We start from the raw sequence: 24,738 nt of genomic DNA on the forward strand, positions 1-24,738 counted from the left end.
AGTTTTCCAGGCATGCAAAGCGATTTGACAACTCGAGCTGAAAGCTCTCGGGGCAGTGGATATGGGAATTGTAGGGTCGGAGCGTAGACTTCATCAGACGGGACCTTTCTAGCTTGACGTTAATATTTAGTATGCCTCTGACCATTCGGTGATCACTACCGGTTTTCACCCTGTTGATCACGGAGACATCACTAAATATTCGTCGCTTTGTGGTCATGATGAAGTCAATCTCATTTTTCGTAGAACCATCGGGACCACTTTTACTTACTTTTTTTTAATTTTTCAGAACCTCATAACTTGTGAACGGGCAACTTTGGGCGCGCGCTGATAGTGTAGGATTATAGTCAACAAGCCATAGAACAAGGCTCAAGTAGTTTCAAAGCAAGATCTGTCAAGGCTTAGTAGAAATCGACCACTTTATGTTTCATTCCATACAACGAAAATGGAAAATATTTTTTTCCAGCCAAACTATTGGTTTTAGAGAAAAACTTGTGCAGCATTTATTCATCAGAATAACGTAACCTATCGATAGGTATTTTTTTCAAATAGAAATTGTGAAAAAATTCGCTATGTCCATAAATCTCAATTTCGATCCATCGCCAAATGCAATCTCATAAAAAGGATTAAAAAAAAATGCTTATTTAAAAAATATTGGTAACTAGATTTGGAATATGGCAACATTATGCCAATAAAACAAAAATACTTCGGCCAATATACTTGTTTCCAGGCCGCGAACGAATAAAAAAAAATAGAATAGCAGACATACATTACTGTTAGTCAGCTGTCAAATTCAACAACTCAACCAGCCAGCAGCCAGCCAATCTTCAACGCTCGTCCAACCGTTCACGCCCAGCGAAATAGTGAATAACAAAACAATGATAATGAGAATAAACTAATTGTGTCGTATAACTTTATGTTTCATCGTGTCATTCTCATAAATCCCTGAAACATGTCTGTGAGTGCGAGCGCCGAGAACCTGTCGACCGATACACAGGTGAGTAAAGTAACTGAATCATAACGAAACATACAGCTATATCGTTAACATGTAATTACGTCTAGGCTTTGTTTAGATTGGACTGTGTGTAGGTTCACCAGAGCGTCGGCCGTGCGTTTTCCGCGTCGACGGTGATTCATTGGCGATACTGGGGGACCGAATAGGGAACTGTGGTGACCTGTTACTTATTAGCTGTACGTCCGTTCGTCGCCCGACGCCCCGTGCATATCCGCTACCGAAGCTGCGACTCGCATGGGGCCAATTTAGTCGCTCTAAATACTTGCTTGGCTTCTGACAGGTCAATAGGAATGAAAGGAAACTTTAAGACTGTACTTGAGTCATTTTACAAAATAAAATAATAACGCGTAGTTTTACGTTTTTGTCTGATACTCATTTTTAGATAGGCGAAAATGCTAGTATTGTACATTCACTTGTTAACCTATTTCTAGACCAAGCACTAGTCATTGTTGATTGAGCAATTTGGTAAAACAATAATGTAATTAGTAATTACCTAATGTCAAACTGTGAAAGTTGAACCATTAAACCTTCTTGAGACATCTGGTTTTACCATGTATCAACAAATACCAGCAACAAGTAATCAGGCAGAAAATGTGCATAATAAAATTCCTATGATTTTTAAGCAAAAAAGCACATTGCTCTTTAAATTATATGCATACTAAGACAGCTTTTAGTATTTTATTTCATGGATATAGACTCAATCATAGTGAAATGTGTTGTTTATCTTTGTATAAAAAACATTATAATGCGCTACAAGTCTACATTCCAAAAAAAAAATGACACTCATAGTAGTAGCACTTTATAAAGCATTTGTTGCTGTTGCTCTCTCCAATTCTTTGTGTTTATAATGATTAAAAAAGTACTAAACACAACAGAAAGAAATTCACAAACTCATGCCAGCAGTTTCATAATATTTTAGGCTAAAAATCATATTTTTCTGGTTGAATAAATTGCATGTTTTTGTTCATGTATTATTTTAGCTTTTCCTTCCTCCTGTTACTAGACTTACCAAATAATTGTTCCTTACGAATATTTAGTATTCACTAGCAGACCCAACAAAAGTCATTCTGCTCGAATGCTAAAATTATATTCTCGGAAAGTTTTATAGAAGTAATTTGTGATTCTAATCAAAACAAAAAAATGTTTGTCCAAATCATTTGTGTTTTAGGAGTTAGTATTCATTTTTACTTGAACTAAAATGTAATGGGATGATCCCAGGACTCCTGAAAGGCCTGTGAATGACGACATGAGCCCTCCGACAATGTGGCAATTTGCAACCCAGTATCACAATTGTAGTTGATTGGCGGACATCTTAATCGTGGCTGATTGGAGTAATGTCCAAGACGATCCTCACTCTTATCCAATTTATGACCTACCTGTTATTGAGATCTGGTTACTTTTGTGGCCAAAGCAATAAACATGTATATAACACAGCATTGTATAATATCAACATGTATTTGGTTTAATCACATACCGATGAATATTCATTCATCAAACTTGTTTAGAAATAAAAAAGATATTTGGATTATTTAGTGCATCATTAATGCAGTGATAGTTTTACCTAATGAACCACAGTGATGATATTACATGTACATGAAAGTAGTCTCACCCAAGTGTAGGTAGTAAATTGTTCAAGTGAAAAGTAATATTTTAGATATACTTACCTACATAATACAAATGCATTATGCACACTATTAATTATGATAATATTGAATGTTTTAGTTTAATGAAGTATTTATATCACTGTGACAGTTATCAATCTATTTGGTAGTGCAGTAACTTTTGGGTGGCGATATAACCTGTATTTGCCCAATTATCCTTGCATATTATTCCACAATCTGTGAAGTGACAAGTCCACCTCCTCCTTCAGTTGGAGCAGAAACTATGTCTTCCTTGCCATAGGCCTTCTATATTTGACAGCCCTTGTATAGTTAAATCTTATAATTAAAGGGGTCCTTCACCAGTCCTCATGGTTTGACCAGTCATGCTTGTTCAGAGAGCATCTTCTGCTCACCCGGAAACTAATGTTCTAAGTTACTTGGAGTGATGATTGTGATAATTGAGGCGACAATATCCTAACGGTGTAGATGTCCAGACTGGCTGACTCGTCCTCCTACGATCTCGGGTTCCAACCTGCCGCTGCTAGAGAACTGTATTTTACCCACTCGTAACCCAATATATTTAGCTAATCACGAGGGATTAACGGGAATATTAGTGTAGGCGCACACTGGGCGACACGCGACAGTGACATCTCGACGACTAGACGCCTGTTCTTGTCAATATCATATTGAGTTATTTTGACCTCAGGTGTCGTGTGCGCTGTCGCTTACTAATTTATTGCTTGTTTGCAGAGCTGCGATGGCGGCTCGATGTGCCTTGAACTGGCGTTGGAGGGCGAGCGTCTGTGCAAGGCGGGCGACTGCCGCGCGGGCGTGGCCTTCTTCCAGGCAGCCATACAGGCCGGCACCGACGACCTGCGCACGCTCAGCGCCATCTACAGCCAGCTCGGCAACGCCTACTTCTACCTCGGCGACTACAACAAGGCGATGCAGTACCATAAACATGACTTGACGCTTGCCAGGTAATGTCTAATTATTCATTTGTATGTAAGCCCTTTCTCGGGGACGCATACGCGTCCCAAATATAGCTTGCCCTACCGCCACTTCGGGACAACGAATCGTGCTGAGTAGAAGTGGCGGAATAAACTCAGTCATCTTTGTCAGCCTTTTATTCAATACAGAAATATGATTGAATCGTACCAACGCCCAACTGTAACCAAGTTGATGTCATTGTATTTGGTTACAGTTTAATTTGTTTTCATTTTTAATGCCTTGTTGAAATTCTTATTTATCAACTGACTAGCTGTGCTCAGCTGTGCTCTGCTATAATTTGAGGAAAACTCACCAAAAATATATGTTCGAACGATATTTGATTCAATTCGACATGCACGTCATGAATATGAGCGTGGTACTTGATCATCATTTTTACGGCGTTATTTTTAATTTAACCCATCACACATGTCCTAACAAATTCGTATCTCAAATTACAGTCTGACAGAATAGGGATAAATGCGGACTTGATCCGAACCCCACCTGTTGAGCTTAAGCATGAAATGTCATGGCTATAAAAGACTAAACACACCAACCTCGCCATCCAACTTAACGATGCCAGTAATCAGCAAGTTATTATAATTCTAGGACCATGAACGACCAATTAGGCGAGGCGAAAGCGTCCGGCAACTTGGGCAACACCCTGAAAGTGATGGGCAAGTTCACGGAGGCCATCCAATGCTGCAAGCGGCACCTGGAGATATCGCGCGCGCTCGGTGACAAGCTGAGCGAAGGCCGCGCGCTCTACAACCTGGGCAACGTGCACCACGCGCAGGGCAAGCAGCTGGGCCGCGTGGGACAGAACGACCCCGGCCACTTCCCGCAGGAGGTCCGCGACTGCCTGCTGCAGGCGGTGGACTACTACGAGTGAGTCACACATCCACAGCCTGGGCACTGCCCCACGCGTGGGCAAGCAGTTGGGCCGCGTGGGGCAGAACGACCCCGGGCACTTCCCGCAGGCGCTAACTAATCGTTCGTTTCAGCTAAATGACGTCCACTATTGAACAAAGGTCTCGCCAGATCGTCTCTTCAGTAGTGAAAGGCCTGCTACTGTGTCTTTCGGCCCATGGTCGCCACTCGAGAACATTCCTGCCCCAACGACCATCAGCACTACGAGTTATGTGCCTTGCCACTAATCTGCGAACCATGTCGGTTCAACTTGAGCACTGCTATACTTTTCCAATACTAAAGCCTGGTCCGTGAGTAAGTAGAATTTTGTCCAATGACCCCTAGCTACCCATCCTTATCGCTCGCGCGTAATTATATTGCTGTCGCGACTGTGCGACTGGCACCCGCAGTGAGAGTGCGAGCGCGATAGCAACATATTTACGCGCAAGCGATAAGGATGAGTAGTAGGGTGGTCCTTATTCCTAAGAAAAAAATTTTTTTTCTTATATTTTGCGGGGCACCACGTAATTTGAATATATGCCATATGAAAGTCTTTCATTATTTTTTTTTTAATTTTTGAAAGACATTTAGGGGTCGCTACCAAGGTTTGAATTTTAAGTAAAAACACAAAATCTTTATTTGTTAGATTCGTTTATTTTTAGCCGAAGCCAAGTAAAAATATTACAAAATTATTGTTGTTGCTATGAACTAAGATATTATGTACAATGTACATATTTGGATCCATTATTTTTAAGATATAAGAGTTTACTTGTTAGTATCTCGACGCGTCGGTACCATGGTCGGTACAGAAGAGGGGTTGAGGGGAGAAGGGGACAAGAAGCGATTGTCTATTCTATCTATGCGATGTTCATTTGCACCTAAAATGTGATATAAACACTTAAATAAAACATTTATGAAACCATGATTTAAGATCTTCAAAGCTTTTTGTAAATATTTTGACAGCTGGTAGCGACCTCTAAATCTTAACCAAAAAAAAAAGTTAGGTGTTCTACGTGCTATTCACACAAAAAGGAGCTATAAACACAAATTTCGCAAATCAGTCCGAGTAGAGTCAATGCACTAACTTAAGGAATTTGTGAAGTTGTTGTTATTATTTAAACAAGATTAGTATACCGTTTGAATGAGGATAGACTAGAGAAGTTTTGATAAAATCCGAAGATCGCTATCTCTTTTAAAAAAAAAATTATACCCTTGTAAACTTAAATGTTCAGTCCGTTTTTAACTTTTCGGAAAACTTCAAAGCTGAATTTAAAAAAAACTAGATGATATTTGCCAATAAATTTAGATTTGATGCAACCCTACATTAATGCACGTCAAAACAAAATATTTACTTTAGGGCTGCGCTTGGTAGTTTTTTTTTAAATCGAAATTAAATGATGCGATTTGGGTATTTTGGTGAAATTACTAAAAAAATTAATTTAAAAGTAGCCGCCTGGTATGGAACGTGTTATGGGGGCTGAAAATATAGGAAATGACCCATTCTATCCGCCAAATCATTTTGGCACACGATGCGCCAAACACCCTGTATAATCGAATGAGAAAGTGCCCCGGGGAGAAATCAAAAGTCGAAAAATAAGGACCACCCTAATGAGTAGCTAGGGGTCTTTGAACAAAATTCTACGTGCTCACGGACCAGACTTTAACATAACTTCTGTTCTGCACTCCAGGAAGAACTTGGAGCTGATGCGCAGCCTGGGCGACCGTCAGGCGCAGGGCCGCGCGTGCGGCAACCTCGGCAACACGTGCTACCTGCTCGGCGAGTTCGCGCGCGCCATCCGCTACCACACGGAGCGCCTGCGCATCGCGCGCGAGGCCGGCGACCGCGCCGCCGAGCGACGGGCCAACAGCAACCTCGGCAATTCGCACATCTTCCTAGGACAATTCGAGAACGCAGCTGAACATTACAAGTTAGTAGCTTCTGTTTTTGTAGACCCCTCTCCTGGTATAATCCGTGTGACGTCATGGCATGCATTGTTATTGCATTCATGACAACCTCTGAGGTGGAATTGTGTTATGAACTGTCAAATGATTACGACTGCTTTACACAATTCCACCTCAGATCTTTATTAACGTATTCTTTTCGACTCGTAGACCTTTCTCGACATGGTTTGTGTCGCATGCCCTGATTGCGTTTGCATTTGACAGTAGACCCCTCCCGGCATGATCAGTGTGGCTTCATGGCATACCCTGATTGTGATCGCATTCATGGCAACCTTCCCTCTTGATTATTATTTTCGGCTCGTAGACTTCTCCTGATATGGTTGATGTCACATACCCTGATTGTGGTTCATGTCAACTTGGTCTTGATCGACTAGTTTCTTTATTCATTCGCCGAACCTGTTCAATGCGTTGCGGTACACGAATTAAAGTACTCAACTTTGCCATAAAATACAAGTTGGAGTCGAAGAAACTGTAGAAAGTTCCAGACTGAACAAATTAACAACACGCTCAGTCAAACAGCATAGAAATCTTGTATACAACGTTGCAACATATTTACTAATGAAGCAACTTCAGATCACGCTATTATTAAGACAATCGCACAATAATATTATATTTTTTAGAGAACACAGCTAAGGCATATGAATACCTCACGAATAAAAAAAAAACAAAAAAAGTAACTAGTATCTTGTAGTCTCATTAAATTTACATAAAATTCATTTAAAGCATCTACATTGCCACTAGCTCGACCAGTTCATAAATTGTATAAAACACGCATTACGATCTGGCACACCTGCTATGTATATTCGCACGAGAATGCATTGATGTTTTCATTGAGTTCATAGATATTGCGTTTCTTTAACCTATTAATGGCCCAAATATTCTTTTGTTATAAAAATAAGCACTTTTATTTGCTATACTACTTGTTATTAATTTAAATGCAGCTTACGAGAAATCTGTTATTTGCACCACTGCACTCCGATTTATTTGCTGTTGCATCACACAAACTAAATATTGTTTTAGTGAGCTTTGTAAATAACCCCTTGGACAAATATGCTATCCTATTATTGGCTGCGCGTAATACTGATCTATTTTGAGCTCAGTGTTTGCAAACGCGACTGTAATCTTGTTTACTTGCTCGGCGAATGTGTTACTTATGTATACCTACTCGATATTTCTGCAAAGCAATATGTGTCACGTATTGTGCGAAATTCAGCAGCACAATGGATTACATTGTCATAGGGTCAGATGCCTATCAAGGGCTACATTTGAATGCATCATGCTTACAATGTATAGGATCTGCAGAATGAGAAATAAGGTCTAACCGATATACTTACAGCTCGGAATTGGAAAATAGACTAATCAATCCCAACATGTACATTTGTGATGATTGTCGCAATGATTACATGATCTCAAAGTAAAGTCCTTCGTCCTAATTTGGAGTAGGTACCTCAGAACGGACAATTATTTCATACTTCTAATACATCACGATATTGATATTGTTTAACGCATGTTTATATTGTTCTTACCGCTATGAACAATAAGATTTCGAGTTCAAAATACCTATTGTACTTAGACTAGTGACAAGTCATTATTGTTGGCTGGTTCATGCCAATTACGATTAATTTCGATGGCCGGGATTCCGCTCAAACGCTGGCTAACAAGTACGCAGTGGTTCTTTCAAAGTGGCTGGTTTCGGGCGGGACATTAAATGGAATTGGAATTTGGAATATACCTTAATCAAATCAAATTAAAACCCAGAAAGTTACTGGTTACTGCACTACAATGATTGAAATAGGTCGATGTTGTTGCCGTTGTAGGAGGCAATTATGCATGACTTTCGTGTCTAAATATTTTATTGCATGTCTAAATATTTTAATAAACTTGCATTTGCTGTTGTAAATATGTAATTAAATGAATGTGTATGTTAGCTATTATGTAGTATTATATTTTTATGTTCACAATAGTTTCACTTTTTTATGTTTTGATAGTTCCAATTTTTGTTGATTTTGTAATACCCCAGTAAAATAAATAATGTTATTATTTCTTATTTCATACAAACTAGTGGATATTCAATTAAACATCTCATAATAAGAATAATTCTTAACACATAAATTCAAAGTAAATCTATACTAATATTATAAAGCTGAAGAGTTTGTTTGTTTGTTTACTTGAACGCGCTAATCTCAGGAACTACCGGTCTGATTTGAAAAATTCTTTCAGTGTTAGATAGCCCATTTATTGAGGAAGGCTATAGGCTATAAACCATCACGCTACGAGTAATAGGTGCAGAGCAAAAATGAAAAATGTTGCGAAAACGGGTCTTCACGCGTACGAAGTCGCAGGCACAGCTAGTTATTAGTAAAAACCAGATACATTTATTAGATTGTCCACCATCAATTGTTTGTCTTTAGACGCACGCTGGCGCTAGCGGAGGAGCTTGGCGACGCGGCCGTAGAAGCCCAGGCCTGCTACTCTCTCGGCAACACGTACACTCTGCTACGAGAATACCGTGTGGCCGAGGAGTACCACGCGCGCCATCTTGCGGCCGCGAGACGCCTCCAAGACCGCGTGGGCGAGGGCCGCGCCTGCTGGTCGCTGGGCAATGCGCACGCGGCGCTCGGCAACCACGAGAAAGCGCTGTATTACGCTAATGAACACTACAACATATCTAAAGAGGTGAGAGCATGACGAAATTAGTTTTGGCTAAGGGTTTGGAAGGTGGTTTTTGTGTTGTTGGTGTATTAAGTAGGTCACAATTGACGACGCTTTTAGCCCTTCAGTTGGGAATGCTCTTTAATTTGCATACATTGTGCTCCGCGACCTTTTTTAACTGTATATCATCTTCTCTGAACAAATTTTTACTATTTCTCTTCTCTCTCTCTTTGATTTACCCTTGTTCTTGTGGGAAACATCATGCAATAGCGAAAGGGCTTTACGTTGAAAAATTAGAGTGTTAAATTAGAGTGTAATGAAGAAGAAAAAGAATAATATTTAACGATTCTGAAATGTTAAGTGCCAAAACTTGGAATTAATAACCCAATATTGATAGTAGCGTCCCACTGTCAATATCATAGCTAGGGACGGTTCGATGTTGGACTACTATAAAATGATGTACTGAGCAGGCCCTTACTTTTCTTTCGACACACAGTTTTTTTAGCTTAATTTGTTGTCACTGGCTGGAATACATAGTGTAGGCTAGTCTTCTACTAAGTGGACTGACGATCTGGTGATGGTCGCAAAAAGTACCTGGATGTAAGCCGATTGTTGTGGAAATCCTTGGCGGAGGGCTTTGTTCAGGCGTGAACTTCATTTAGTTGAAACGAACGAACATTTAATTAAATTACCAGGGTGCTTTATATACATTCGTAGTAAATACAAATGAGTAGGTCATCTTATAGAAACGCACCGAGCGCGGTTTGTATGTGAGCGCGCCAATATACGTATGCGGCGCGCACGCACACACTGACAAAATTCGGCGCACCTCACCGCTAATCCACTCTAAATTTTGTCAGTGTGTGCGTGCGCGCCGTATACGTGTTGGCGCGCTCACATACAAACCGCGCCCGTGCGTTCCTATGAAGATGACCTACTCATTTGTATTTCGGCCTTTATAGTCGGCCGTTTGGTGTAGTGGTTCAGAACGGACTACTATGCCGAGAGGTCCCGGGTTCGATTCCCGGCCGGGCAGAAATTGAAATGATGAATTTTAATTTCTGTGACGGGTCTGGGTGTGACTATGTATAATATTTATCTATTTAAAAAAAAGTATATAAGTAGTATATCCGTTAAGCTAGCACCCATAACACAAGCATTAAGTTGCTTACTTTGGGGCTAGCTGGCGCTGTGTGAAATTGTCCAAAGATTTATTTATTTATTTACTCTGCCTCCATCCGTCCGTTTCCAGTTAGGCGACGTGCTGGGCATGGCGACTGCGCAGATGAACATGGGCGACCTGCGCAAAGTGCTGGGCCTGCCGGCGGAGGGCGAGGCGCCGCCGCCGCCGGCCGACGAGCGCGCGCCGCGCACGCCGTTCAGCGCGCTGCGCGTGCGACGACAGAGCATGGAGCAGCTGGCGCTCATACAGGTGCGTGTCTTTGTTCTTACAACCCACACAACCACATAAGGTCCTTTATACGAGGGGTGGCCAGGGGTCGCGAATATTAGTCCTGTCGATCGTGGCAAGGCAAAAAATCTAAATATACAGGGTGGAAACGATAAGTGATCTCACGCGATTATTTCTAAACTATACAAGATATCGAAAAACTGGTTACTGATCCTGAAAGTGCTTCACGAGCTCTTTCCAACGGTATAAGTAAAAGGTTACAGAATTAACTGAATCTATCTGAAAATTCAATGTTTTCAGCCTCCATACTAAATGTATGCCAGCCACATAATATTAGAAGTGTTAATTTTTTATTAATTAATAATTAAGACTTAATATGAACTCGTAAATTGCATTCTTATTTAATATTATTCATGGAAAACATTAGTTTTAGGCTTTACTTGCTATAATATTATCAAGACATGAGTGGCCATGACTGTGGTTACTACCACTACTACTAAATGTATGGAAGCTAGGAACATTGAATTTTCGGATAGATCCAGTTTATTTTGTAACTTATTATTGGTACCGTTGGATAGAGCTTATGAAGCACTTTCAGAATCAGTAACAAGTTTTTGGATATCTTGCATAGTTTTTAATATTATGTGGTTTTACTAAATGTATGGAAGCTGGAGACATTGATTTTTCGGATAGATCCAGTTTATTTTGTAACTTATTATTGATACCGTTGGATAGAGCTCGTGAAGCACTTTCAGGATGAGTAACCAGTTTTTGGATATCTTGTATAGTTTCGAAATAATCGAGTGAGATCACTTATCGTTTCCACCCTGTATAAAAGGAGAAACGGACTGACTTAGTGACATATCAACGCACAGTCTAAACGTAGGCACTTGAAATTTGGATGGGGCGTAGCTTAGATACCGTAGAGGTGCACTAAGAAAGGAATTCCCGAAATTCCCACGGGAACGGGAATTAGCGGGAAAATCCTTTTGTATGAAAAATCTAAACCGCTCAAGTTTGACGCTTGAAATTTGGCATGCAGGTACCTTAATAAACTTAAAGTTTAGTTACAACAGGATATTGCAAAATTCCCACAGGAACTATTTGTATGAAAAAATCTAAACCGCGTAAGATAGATGAAGGGGGTAAAACGGGATCCACGCGTTCAAAGTCGCGGGCGGCCGCTAGTACTATACATTTGTGTACTAAACTATGCTATTCCATTTAAGATTTCAAGAAGTACATATGTAAGTGTTAGATCGCCCATGGTTTCGTTAGTAAACAGCAGATCTTATGTCTAATCAAGTTGGCCACCCCTGCTTTATACAATAGAGGCACTCATACAGGTGCGTGGGCTGATACAGCTTAATAAACTTGGTTTGATAGAACCGAGCTCAAGGTCTGAATAGCTGACGCTCATACAGGAGCGTGATCCGATAGCTGTTACTTCTTTGTTCTTACAACCACATAAGGTCCTTTATACAATAGAGGCACTCATACAGGTGCGTGGGCTGATAGCTGGTGCTTATTTGTTCTTACAACCCACAACCACAAGGTCCTTTATACAATAGAGATGCTCATACTGCTGCGTGAGCTGATAGCTGCACCTTCTCTGTTCTTACTAACGGGACTATTCCCACCTCTCGTTCCCACCACTGCAACTCCTGTGTAGCCAGGATCTACAGCTTGACCGCCACAAAAACCCAACCAATGAAGGTCAAGTTTGTCCCGGGGGAAAGTTAAACTGTCATTGGACCCGCAACGAAATTAATCAGAAGAACATAGGAGGAGTTCGAAAATAAGATTCGACTTCCCTCCATTGGAAAGCGGATAACAGGTGACAAACAAAGGTTTAAAACCTTTAAGAAAAGATTATGAGCAATTAACAACTTTGTTCTTACTACCCACAACCACATAAGGTCCTTATATACAATAGAGGCACTCATACAGGTGCGTGGGCTGATACAGCTTAATAAACTTGAGTCCAGCTCAAGGTCTGAATAGCTGACGCTCATACAGGTGCGTGCTCAATAGCTGCTGCTTATTTGTTCTTACTATAGCCTGGTCCGTGAGCACGTAAAATTTTGTCCAATGACCCCAAGCTACCCATCCTTATCGCTCGCGCGTAATTATGTTACTTTATACAATAGAGGCACTCATACAGCTGCGACGTGCGTGCTCCGATAGCTGCTGCTTCTCTGTTCTTACAACCCACAACCACAAGGTCCTTTATACAATAGAGGCACTCATGCAGGTGCGTGGGCTGATACAGCTTAATAAACTTGGTTTGATAGAACCGAGCTCAAGGTCTGAGTAGCAGCAGGTGCTCATACAGATGCGTGGCCTTACAGCTGCTGCAGCTTCTTTGTCCACACCAGGTCCTTTAAGTTTAACAATAGAAGCGCTCATACAGGTTCATGGTCAGATAGCTGCAGCTTCGTTGGATCTCGAGCCAAGCTCAAGTTGTAATTTAGCGGCTGGCGCTCATACAGGTGCGTGTCTTTGTTCTTACAACACACACAACCACATATGGTCCTTTATCAGGGTTCGAAAGGATAATTTTATCAATGATAATTATCGATTTATAATAACAAAATAATGCGCTCGTTAAAATGTACTGTATTCGAAGTTTTCGAACGTGTTTATTTATGTAATTTCCGCACTTGCGACTAGTGGTGGGCGTTAATCAACATAGATGGTTATAAAACCTATCTATTTAGCTCCACAATGATCACTATAGTCTTTTTCACCTAAGATGATCGATATGACACTTCAAGGTTATCCATATTACGCAATTTTTTTTTAAAGAAAATAAAATAAAAAATAAAATAAAAATATAAAGCCGCTGTGCTGATTGCAGATGCTTAAAAAAAACCTGTCATCTGCTTTGCACTGGAGGAAAATTCAACCTTAAGTTCGAACTCCTGTTCTTTTGATTAGATTCGTTGCAAGTCCAATGACAGTTTAACTTTCCCCCGGGCCAAACTTGACCTTCACTAGTTGGAATTTTATCGGCGGTCAAGCCGTAGATCCTGGCTACACGGGAGTTGCAGCGGTGGGAACAAGAGGTGGGAATAGTCCCGTCCTTTGTTATCATTAAGTGTCCCTTAAGCCTTTTCCATGACATACTGAAATTCACGCGAGCAAATCCGCGAACAAAGAAAAAGCAAGTAGTATAAAATAAACCTAACAATTCTTTTCCCCAACAGATAACCCCCGACGGCAAGAAGAAAGAGTCCGACGACCAATCCGACGACAAGAAGGTGGTCCGTTCGGAGTCGGAAGAGAACCCTGTGGAGTCGTTCTTTGACCTTCTGAGTCGCTGCCAATCCGAGCGCATGGACGAGCAACGCGCCACGCTGCACGACAAGGAGAACCGGCCCAAGCCCAAGCAGCTGCAACGCTCGGCTAGCAGCGGCAACAAGAGCGCCAGGTGAGTTAAGCTAATAAGCTCTTTCAGAGACAGTTATAGAGGTCAAAAGTCAAAATTTCTTTATTTGTATAGACTACTAGCTTTTCGCCCGCGGCCTCGCCTGCGTGGAATTTCGTTTGTTAAATTTTCCTGAATTTTCTTTGCTATAAACCCCACGGAGCCCGAGACCTTTCCAACGAATGCAAAACCGTGGAAATCGGTTCGTGCGTTCTGGAGATATAGCGTCAGGGAGGAAAACCCTACTTATTTTTATATAGTAGATTAAAAAGTTCTTACAAATCGTCAAATATTTTGCTCTTAAGGAACCTCTACATGTCTCATAATCTTTTTACCCTACCAGCGCTTCGAGACCAACATTTGGCAAGTGCTGAGAAGAAGCTATTAGGCTTAGCTAGGTAAGATAGCCAGTTCCTCTGTGGTTGAAAATTCTGGGGGAAGTTCGCTTCCACCATCAGGTGAGGAGCTCATCATCATCATTTCAGCCAAAGGACGTCCACTGCTGAACACAGGCCTCCCCCAATGATTTCCATGTTGATCGATTGGTAGCGGCCTGCGTCTAGCGCCTTCCTGCTACCTTTATGATGTCGTCGGTCCACCTTGTGGGTGGACGTCCCATGCTGCGTTTTCCGGTACGCGGCCTCCACTCCACAACCTTGCTGCCCCATCGGCCTTCAGTTCTGCGTACTATGTGCCCTGCCCAGGAGAGGAGATGCAGGCCAAGAACCTCGTAGTGTATAAAAAAAAGCAGGGACCACCCACACTAGCATCTATCGAGCGTCGTCGTCTAATCAGCGCCCGCGCAGCTTCGACGCAGCGCTAGTATCTCGACCGCGCGACGCCAACGCAGCTTTTATTTTGAACAGTGGGGGAGAGAGTTGCATTACATGTCAAAATAAAGCACTCACGCGGCAGTCTTAGGGGTCTCTCAACAGGATATGCATTAGATTACGTCATAGTCACTATACTAAACACAAAGACTCGCGACAGACGGTGCATAAATCATTATTGTAACAGAGATATGCGCACGCGCAAATTACTGGACTATCGTTACAAGGCAACGTGAAAGAGTAACAAACATCCAGACATCATGACATCCAAATTTTCGTCTTTATAATATTAGTGGGATAAAATATCGGTTAACTGATCAGCAACAGTTCCTATACGGATCCTAAGTGCAGAAACATCGATCGAAGACTTATTAGAAATTATTAAATTGAATGATAAAGGGTTACATCGAAGACAATAAGCATCATATTATGTGAAGACGTCATTAGAATATTAGTATAACCAAGGGGTTACACACAATACTAGGGGTTTTGTCCAGCCCTTACCATCTCTTGAAGACTATAGTGAAGAAGACAAACGCCTAAACCTAAATATTTAGACCCACTACTTCTCAAAACTTGATGACACTCTACCTTTCGACGTTGATGCCACTTCAGAAATGTATGAGTTAGCACATATTATATTTTAATAGTTAATACTCGTATTTAAATACAAATAATACCATTACCTAATACCATTATATGGGGAAGGCCTTTTTCCAGCTGTGGACGTCATTCGGCTGAAACGAATTCCATTACAAGACAACTACGACATAAAAGAACATACGTTTGTATTTACATAGTTATTGTATTCAGTATAAAGTCATCTTTCAGTTTCGGACATGTAATGATTAATAAATTATTGTTGTCGTTGCTTATCTTGCTCTAGTGGTGATAACTTTAAGATTCTTGCTATCGTCGTATTGTTTTCATAGTAATCGAATCTTTGAGTACAAGAGATATACATATTTTTAAGGCAATCGAATCTAAATGTAACGAATTGTTTGCAAAATGAATTTCTAATACGAGTATAACGTATTTGTGAGTTGCTGCAAGGCACAGTTACATAAAAATGTACTGAATAATTAAGTCATACATTTTACTCAATACTGATTTTAGTTAATGAAATTCATCGGACAGAACTTCACCGACTTTCTTTCTTACATAAATACTTCATCCTGCTACCAATTAAAAAGCGAGCTCTCACTCAATCGCGCTGGTTTCAAAACTCAATGTACAATACATTCTAGACTGCATCTCACTTAACACCAGGTGCGATGGCGGTCAAATATCTGCCTTGTTATGCATTAAAAAAACATTTTAAGCGTATAGGTTTCAGTGTAATTGTATGCGAATTGAGCAAATCCATTATGCGATTTAGAATGCTTCATTAATACCTAATGTGTGCTGTAATAAGTTTATTGTCATTTATCTAGTAAATATGATGTACACTGGCTGCCGCGGACAACTAGCGGCGCTCAGCTCGCCAAGGCCGCCGGTAATTCGCCGCCGATACTTTGTTGACAGCGACGCTGTTATCGGCCTATCGCTCTCAAACCTTATCGCCAATCGCCCATCAACGGTAATCACTCATCTCCTGCTTTCCAACTAACTACACAACGGTTGCAAACACACGCCAAACTTTTTGTGGCGAAACTCTGTGTCGATTACCCCCTCTCCTTCCTATCTATCCTGCAGCCCTTCAGTCACATGGCTGCCGTGCGGTCGGCAGGTGGACAGTAAACATTGTTTCTGCTTTTAGAATTTAGTGAACTGCGCAAATGGATAAAAGTAAATCGGGGTCCCGGGATTCTGTGGCGTATGTACTCATTATTATGTATTTATTGCACTGCGACTGTCTCGAGGCCAAATCTCATTTGTTTAACGATATGAAAAGTGTTTCCTCTGTTTCAAGCCGCAGCGATTTTTAAAACCGTACTTATTTAAAGCATAATATCTCAATTTGTCCACTACATGAAGTTTGATTGAACTGCCATTGGCAAAAAGATGTTAATGAGTATGGTATGCATTACTGTTGATGGAGCAAGGCTAATAGAAATGCTTTAATTTCAAGAAAAACCTCCTTTGTATATCAATTTAGGTACTTTTGATATCCTGTACTTAGTTGATAGTGCCTACCTTAAGGGCTTCATTAGAAAACTTTTCGTTAGTATTTAACCTTTGAAATATCCCAAATGCCTTTTTAAATCATGAGGAAATATGAAGCGCAAATCGCATTATCGGTATAATGCAAATGACACCTCTAATCTGTCACAAACGTCAGAAAACTGGGAGCAATGAGCTCAGTATTTTTTGGTTTGTTTATAGCAATAGGTTTTGAGATGAGTGGGTATCAGATCGAAATTAATGCAAGCGAAACCGTGAAAAGTTAAAACATTATTTGTTTGACTATGATCTTCACGAAATTGAGATAAGCCATAAGAAGTTTTAAACTCAATAAAGCGCGATATTGATTGGTTTGTTGTACCTACTGTTCGAACAAAGGCCAGTTACGGCGTCGTAGCGCACCCACCCGGACTGTCATCAGCATATCGTGATCAAGATTGAAAACTTGCTTTGAAATGCCTGTGTGGAGAAGCTTTCATATTGCGTTGGCGGATATTGCCACCAAAATTGGAACCTTTAGTGGGCCCTTTAGCCCTTTATTGAGAGTAAAGAAAGGGGCAATGAAAAAATAAACAAGCATTATGCGCATGAGTCTCGCTAACGCGGGTTGCGTGCATTTCTTATTATTTTAGTATTTTTATGTTTCTTAAAAATCAACTTTCTATACTTATTTGACTCGCGTATTTTTTTAAATATTTACTTCTCATAAAAACTATTATTTCAACTCTCGACACCTACCAGATTAGTTGAGTAGTAAATAAATAGCCTGTGTCTGCTAATATATGGCTAAGATACATACATAAAACCTACAAACAGATATGAATAAATCAAGAAAGATAGATGCGCACTTACCAAAATAATCACCATCTTGCACATTGAGCGGCAATCCGGGAAGTATGGCAAAGTTCACAAAATCACTCTCCCAAAGTCAACAATCACGCACGCACGAGATACTATAAAAAAAAAATTGGTACGACCGTCTAGGCAAAGTTAAAACTCGCATAGGACGCGACGCAATGACAGACAGCGCTAGCAAAGGTGCATAATAATCAAAATAAAAAAAAAAAGAAACTGCCGTTGAGCATAACTTTTTGCACAATGGCGAATCATTTTCTCGATTCGATCAAAAGTTTAGTATATTATGTTGTATTCATTAACATTCGCTTTCACAAAATGCACTAGAATTTTAAATCAGCAGAATAATATTGATCTGCATCCTTCGATATGTCACTAATAATAGTTTGCCACAAAGCATTTTAAAAATGCGCATAATGGTCTTTTACAATACAATTCAATGTGTCACCCTTGACCGGTTTCTGTAATTGAGTTCTCCATCGCCATAAATGCTGTAAATATTTTATTGTAATACTTGAGTGTCGCCTCACGCTCAATATTCCTGAAAACTTCGCGCCAGTTGCATGCATGCACTTGGCGCGAACACCATGGCAGGAGCTCCGGAAAAATCGTGAGTAGCGCTGAAAAACCTTATTAACTTGTCTCCTGTCAAACACATTATTAAATATACATCAAAGGAAACAATAAAAGTTTTGGGAAATTAGTTTCGTCAAAAATTCAAAGCTATAGGTATGTAATTATTTTGCCAAAAGATAAAAATGCTCTCTAAAAATTGTTTGTATTGTGGTAATGCCGATTGGGATATTATTAATCAACCTTTAAAAGACTTTTAAGAAAATAACTTTGTTTTGAAATACATATTTTTATGCAATTTTAGTTCTGACATATAGGGTAAACCAGAGAGTGATTGCCCACTGGTAGTGATTGCCCGCTTTAAGAATAATATTGTCAGGTGCTGACTTTGAATCACTCTAGTTATATTTGAATTTACTAAGTAGATGGCTCCGAGATCAATGTAGTTACAGTAGATTTAAAATTTACAATAGGAAGTCTAAAAAAACAGTTATGGCGGATTTTGTCAAGACGGGTGAAAATGTTACTCAAACTGGTAAAGACTTTAACAATTTTACTAAGGAGTTACTTGCTTAGAGGTTAAATTTTTTTTGCAAGTCACTTAATATTCAACTAATGGTGTATAGTCATGATGAAATTATAAGTGTTTTCTCCATTATCAATGAAAATAACTGATAAAATTTGATTTCTAACGGTCATTTTAACGGTGGGTAATCACTGCACGTAAATCTGTATATTTTTAGTTATTGCCCACCATCATTTCAGTTATTGCCATATGTTAATGTATAGTTATTGCCCAGAGCAATTATTATTAGAGTGTTGCCACCATGCAGTAGCAGTGTTTAAGTTGCTCATTGCTAGACTTGTTTTGCAATTTACAGGCATAAATATTAAAATGGCTTTTAATGTTTCATTTTCAGTATGCCAAAGACTCCAAAAGTTCAATATAGCATGGAAAATTTGCAAAAAGCGATCAAAGCTGTACAAGATGTATCCAACAATTTATCTACAAGATAAATTGCTGAAAAATATGATTTGGCTTGAAAAAATTTATAAAAATTCAAACGCAAATACAAAAAATGAAAATCCTACCTTAAATCTACTAGTGAAAATGTTAATTGTAAGGAAATAGATACACCTTTAGGGAAGAATAACCAACAGCTAATTGAACATTCTGAGCAACCACTTGAACTGATATCAAAGAAGATAAAAAAATAAATACATATCAAATTCAAATTTTTGCGTCATCTATGGTTTGAAGTAGAGATGATTCTGTCTCTACCGATTCTGACTCATCAACATCAGCTCAAGAAATATTTGATAATATGTTAATAAGGCCAAACGTAATTTATTTTGATGAAGACTGTACTACTAGAATTTAAGTTTGATGTTTTGTTTTGTTTATTTAAAGCCTATTTTGTCATTTTAAAATTGATTATTTTGTTTTAAGATACTGGGCAATTACTGTGCTTTGATGCGGGCAATTAGTGTAAGTAATGGGCAATAACTGTACTTTTTGGAGGATTTTAAATTTATTTCAATATTTTCTAAGTTACGTAAGTTTTAACTAAAAACTGTTAATATTCTGTTTAACAGTTTATTGAGTTATAAGAAAAAAGTCATAAATGGTCGATAATTAAAATACTTTCTTTAATTTTTCATCGCAATGTGTTTGAAATCTTTAAGTGGGCAATAGCTATACGGTTTACCCTACATATTTTTATGTATTAATTTCGATAAAAAAATATCGAAAATTCATAAATTAATTTTAACAATAACCATATTGCAACAATGTTTTTTAATTTGAAAAATCTAAGTAACTAGAAGTATTTGTTAACATTTATTTTATTTATTAGACGATGCACGGACACCCTGTGTATAATTTCTATAAAAGTGTTTTTCTTGCGACATATTTTAGTTTTTCTATAAATAGTTCTATTTTTTAATTACCGAACAGCAATATAGCGGCTTGATTTCCTCTAAGTCACATTACCGCTCTTCAGCCTGGCAGGAACCAGGAAAAACAAAATTCTAACTTATTCGGGTACGGCGTTTCCCCTATGTAATTATACCTCAAGTTTTTCCACACGTCGTGTTCATTTATTGATTTCAAAGTCCGCAAACAAACTTTCTAACACTAATGGTTGCCTTTTTAATTATTCTGTTAGAAATTCACTTTTGAGGCATTAATAGCAGAAGTTTGACAGGTCTTTTGTACGATTCTGCACTTAGGGCAATATTTTATGTTCAATAAGAATTTTATGAAGCGTTTAGTTTTTTCCGTCTGGTCTTTAAATAGCTCTTTTATGTTGGCACAGAAACTTGCTAAAGTCAGAAAAAAGCATGTTGACATCTCATCATTTTATGGGATCCTGAGCTTTGACCATGTTACTGCATAGAGATTAGAGATGCAATTCATTGGGCATTTCCATATAACCTCCTCCTCGTCTCTTGCTGCTGCTGTCCTGTCAATTATTAAATCAAATCAAAATCAAAATTATCTTTATTTGTTTAGACTAATTAAATTAGTTCTTGCAAATCGTCAAATGCTCTTAAGGAGCCTATACATGTCTCATTCTTTTTTTGCCCTACCAGCGCTTCGAGACAAACATTTGGCAAGTGCTGAGAAGAAGCGCCGCAACAAACTCAGTCACCACTGTCTGCCGGTTTAAAAATAAAAAAGTAGGAAGGAAATTATTGATTGCTATCACTGTCCCTTAGCTATTTAATGTCGTTGTAGCTTATAAGTAACGGTTCGTGCACGTGATCACGGTACCTGTATGTAAACAAGAGCTAACTAACGTTGTTCCTATATCAGCGACCGCGGAACACGACGCTACGCAGCAAGCAAACCAATAGCATTTCTTGCTTGCGGACTACATACCAAGCTGCGTTGCGAAGCGAGGGTGTCTTAAGTTAGCAAAAAGCGCATCACGTTGCGTCTCGATCTATGCTTAAAGATAAAGATACATTTATTTGTTCAAACATATTGTGTACATAAGGTGTTAAGTCAGCATTTAAAATGGTATCAACATGTCGTACCTTTGCGGTGTACAAATTAAATTAAAAATAAAATATCAATTACAATAATAAATACTGCATAATCAAATCAAATTAAAGTTAAAGTCAATGTTGCATAATCAGATTAAATGGAAAAAAAATATATTAAGAAGTAAATCAAAATTCACGTACTTACAAAATTCACTTACTTAGGACACTGCTTTAGTCTGCACGCCTTTTGTGTTCTTCAACAAGGATAATTATTATTACTAACGGGATTGCTACCATGATGTATCTTAATTTTGAGTTTAGTAGACCTATATTTCTGCCTATAACATCTCACCCCCAAGTTTCCTCAGTTACTCCATGGCCACGCTTGCAACAGTGCCGAAATATCGGAATGTCAAAATTAAGATAAGTTATTTTTCTTACAAAGGGACTTAAAACTATACACGCATATTTTGTGCCAAAAAGGCGCCCGCTCAGCATTAATCGAGCCACGCGTGCCCCGACGCTGGTTTTCAGCGGTTTTTAATAATAATTATGTTAGTGACCATGAAAGTTTCAAACAATATATTCAACAAGGATGTTTGTTTGTACCAGCTCCAACGAAGCGATGCTGGACATGATCACGGACATGCAGTCGTCGCGCATCGACTCGCAGCGCGCCGAGCTGCGCCCGGCCAAGAAGCTGGCCAAGGAGGGCAAGGGCGCGTCGCTGCCGGGGCTCCGCCAGCCCTCCGCCGCCGCCAAGCCCGAGGACGACTTCCTCGACATGATCGCCAGGGTCCAGGTGGGTACTTCGACGCAGTGGTGGCGTAGCATGGGTTGGTACCCGGGGCGATCACCCCCCGTCCCCCCGTCATAAGTCCTAAGGCACCCCCAGGATCCGATTCGAAGATTGAAAGACAATCGTACGAAATCATGACATAAACCGCAGATTTGCCAGTGAGTACTAATCTACGCGACTTGTGTCACCCCCTGATGCTTGGCACCCGGGGCGGATCGCCCCGCCCAAATACGAGTGTAAGTTTATTATTTTTGTTAAATAATAAACTTAAACTCGTATTTGCATTCTTATTTAAAATTATTTATGGAAAACATTAATTTTAGGCATTTGCTTTAATATTATCAAGACATGAGTGTCATTAATGTATGGAAGATGGAAACATTTAAATTTTAGATAGATCCAGTTTATTCTGTACCTATTATTGATACTGTTGGATAGATCTCGTGAAGCACTTTTAGGATCAGTAACCAGTTTTACGATATCTTGTGTAGTTTTTAATATTATGTGACTTTACCAAATGTATGGAAGCTGAAAACATTGAATTTTCGGATAGATCCAGTATATTTTGAAACCTATTATAATTATTGATACCGTTTGATAGATCTCATAAAGCACTTTCAGGATCAGTAACTAGTTTTTTGATATCTTGTATAGTTTAGAAATAATCGAGAGTGATCTCACACTTATCGTTTCCACCCTGTATACGAATCGATCAATTTCCCGCATGGTTTATTTGTCCTAATCCTGTCTCCTTCCCTAGGGCTCCCGGCTGGAGGACCAGCGCTCGGAGCTGCCGCGGCCGAAGCCCGAGGAGCGGCCCAAGACGGTGCCCGACGACGACTTCTTCGCGCTGCTCATGCGAGCGCAGGCCGGCCGCATGGAGGACCAGCGCGCTACGGTACCCACTCACTTCACTTTTTTAGGGCTCCGGACCCAAAGGGTAAAAACGGGACCCCATTTGACTAAGACTAAGACTTCGCTGTCAGTCTGATAATAACCGGACTATAGATGACCTACTTTGAAATGTCCCAGTCAAACTCATTGACAGGGGGGCGCCACCATCGTTCAACTATATAGTTTCCAACATGGCAAAATCGGAAACAGCGATCCGGTATTGACGGTGGCGCCCCACTGTCTGAGAACGCAGATTTTTAGGCAGGCCTAAGGACGAAAATCATAGTAATAAATGTATGTTATTGTTTATTTAAAATTTAAATAAATTAAAAATTATTGATAGATTATTCTCGTATTTTCAGATCCCGCTGCAGGAAAATCGCCAAAAAACCGGTTCAAACTCCAAGAAGTAAAGACTTGGACGTTGGACGCCACCATGTTTTTGTTGTCACTTCGTTACGTGCTAGGCGGCTGCACTGAGCCGTGTGCTACTAATAATGACGAAATTTATAATAACTGCGACATTGCTCGAATGATTCGGAAATGGCTAAAAACTAAAAATAGGGATGGCAAGTATATGATATCGTAAATGAAACAACTGGATGATTTTTATTACGATTTTGACCATTATCGTCACAGTGACGCCACCTAGTAGTAGAAACTAGATAATTTTCACACACGACTGTTGTTACGATTCGTAAAGTATACTGAGTCATAATAATATTAATGCACGTAACCTGATAATGGAATCTTTGAATGTGGTTTATGTAGACGTTAATGGAACCGGTTGCTCTTTATGATGGTATATGGTTGTATCGATTCCCGCGGGCGTTTCCCTCATATCGTTACTAATGTCTGGGCGTCCTCCAGTAACGTTTATGACCCTGACCCGACTTAGTTCCCGATTCGAAGACTTCGGTCTCTAAAGTTAGTAGTAAATGGAAAAGACACGTTTCCGCTGTCAGACCAAAAAGCTTCCATAGAGTCAATTATGGTATCCATAGACAATATTATCGAAATTTCATCCACCCAGTGTCAAAAGTTTCCCATCGACCATACACCTTCTATATTTACTTAGTGTAGTTATATAGGATTACGGACTAAGACTGGACGCCCAACCTTCATTTAGACGCGAGCCGCGTCGGAAGCGGACTAACTCCACTATTTTCGAAATATCTATGAAAAAAATAAATAACCACTGAATTAGTATATAATTGTCTCCTAATATGGAATTTCTCGTTAAGGTTACTCATTCAGTGATTATTAGTTTATTACTGCCACAGCATTCCGTTTTAATTAATATTCAATTTAAATTGCATAATCAATGTTAGGTCGTAAGTATAATATTCATCGATGTACTCATTATGAATTTAACTTAGGTTTAATATATTTTATTTGGTGTTTTATTGTATGGACAAATGGACCCCGCTTACGGTTATTTATAAACGGAATTATAATAAGTTAGTTATTATTATTATTTGACTGCGACAAAAGTTGCACAATGATTTTGTATAACTATATATTTATGAACTTTTTATGATTGTTTACTACTTTTTGCTCTAGTTTGGCAATAATTTTTATATTTTTTTGATTTACAAAGACATAGTTTTAAGCAGTTCTTTGTAGGTGGTCTACTTTTGCCTCGTTGGCACTGGCAGGAATCTTCTGTCTTACCTTATTGGGATACATTCAGGGATCGTTCTCTATC

General features: G+C 39.4%; 1 protein-coding gene across 1 annotated transcript; it reads left to right on the forward strand.

Annotated features, from left to right (window-relative positions):
• The first annotated feature begins 776 nt into the window (after positions 1 to 776).
• Positions 777 to 24,226, forward strand: pins (G-protein-signaling modulator pins). Its single transcript, XM_028318641.1, has 10 exons — positions 777 to 994; positions 3,364 to 3,593; positions 4,210 to 4,488; positions 6,198 to 6,437; positions 8,883 to 9,147; positions 10,376 to 10,555; positions 13,744 to 13,967; positions 21,950 to 22,139; positions 22,897 to 23,034; positions 23,393 to 24,226. The coding sequence occupies exons 1-10, from the start codon at positions 950 to 952 to the stop codon at positions 23,441 to 23,443; spliced, it is 1,842 nt and encodes a 613-aa protein (XP_028174442.1). The 5' UTR covers positions 777 to 949; the 3' UTR covers positions 23,444 to 24,226.
• Positions 24,227 to 24,738: the final 512 nt, after the last annotated feature.

The sequence above is a fragment of the Ostrinia furnacalis genome, unplaced genomic scaffold, assembly GCF_004193835.3.
Source record: "Ostrinia furnacalis isolate ACB-3 unplaced genomic scaffold, ASM419383v2 OfSCF6946, whole genome shotgun sequence".
In the NCBI taxonomy this organism is placed as follows: Eukaryota; Metazoa; Arthropoda; class Insecta; order Lepidoptera; family Crambidae; genus Ostrinia; species Ostrinia furnacalis.

Bases quoted from the DNA above. Each gene is read 5' to 3' on its own strand.
- pins (XM_028318641.1), top strand. From the start codon at position 950: ATGTCTGTGAGTGCGAGCGCCGAGAACCTGTCGACCGATACACAG. The intron at 9,148-10,375 runs GTGAGAGCATGA...GTCCGTTTCCAG, and splicing joins ACTACAACATATCTAAAGAG to TTAGGCGACGTGCTGGGCAT. The intron at 23,035-23,392 runs GTACCCACTCAC...TCGTATTTTCAG, and splicing joins TGGAGGACCAGCGCGCTACG to ATCCCGCTGCAGGAAAATCG.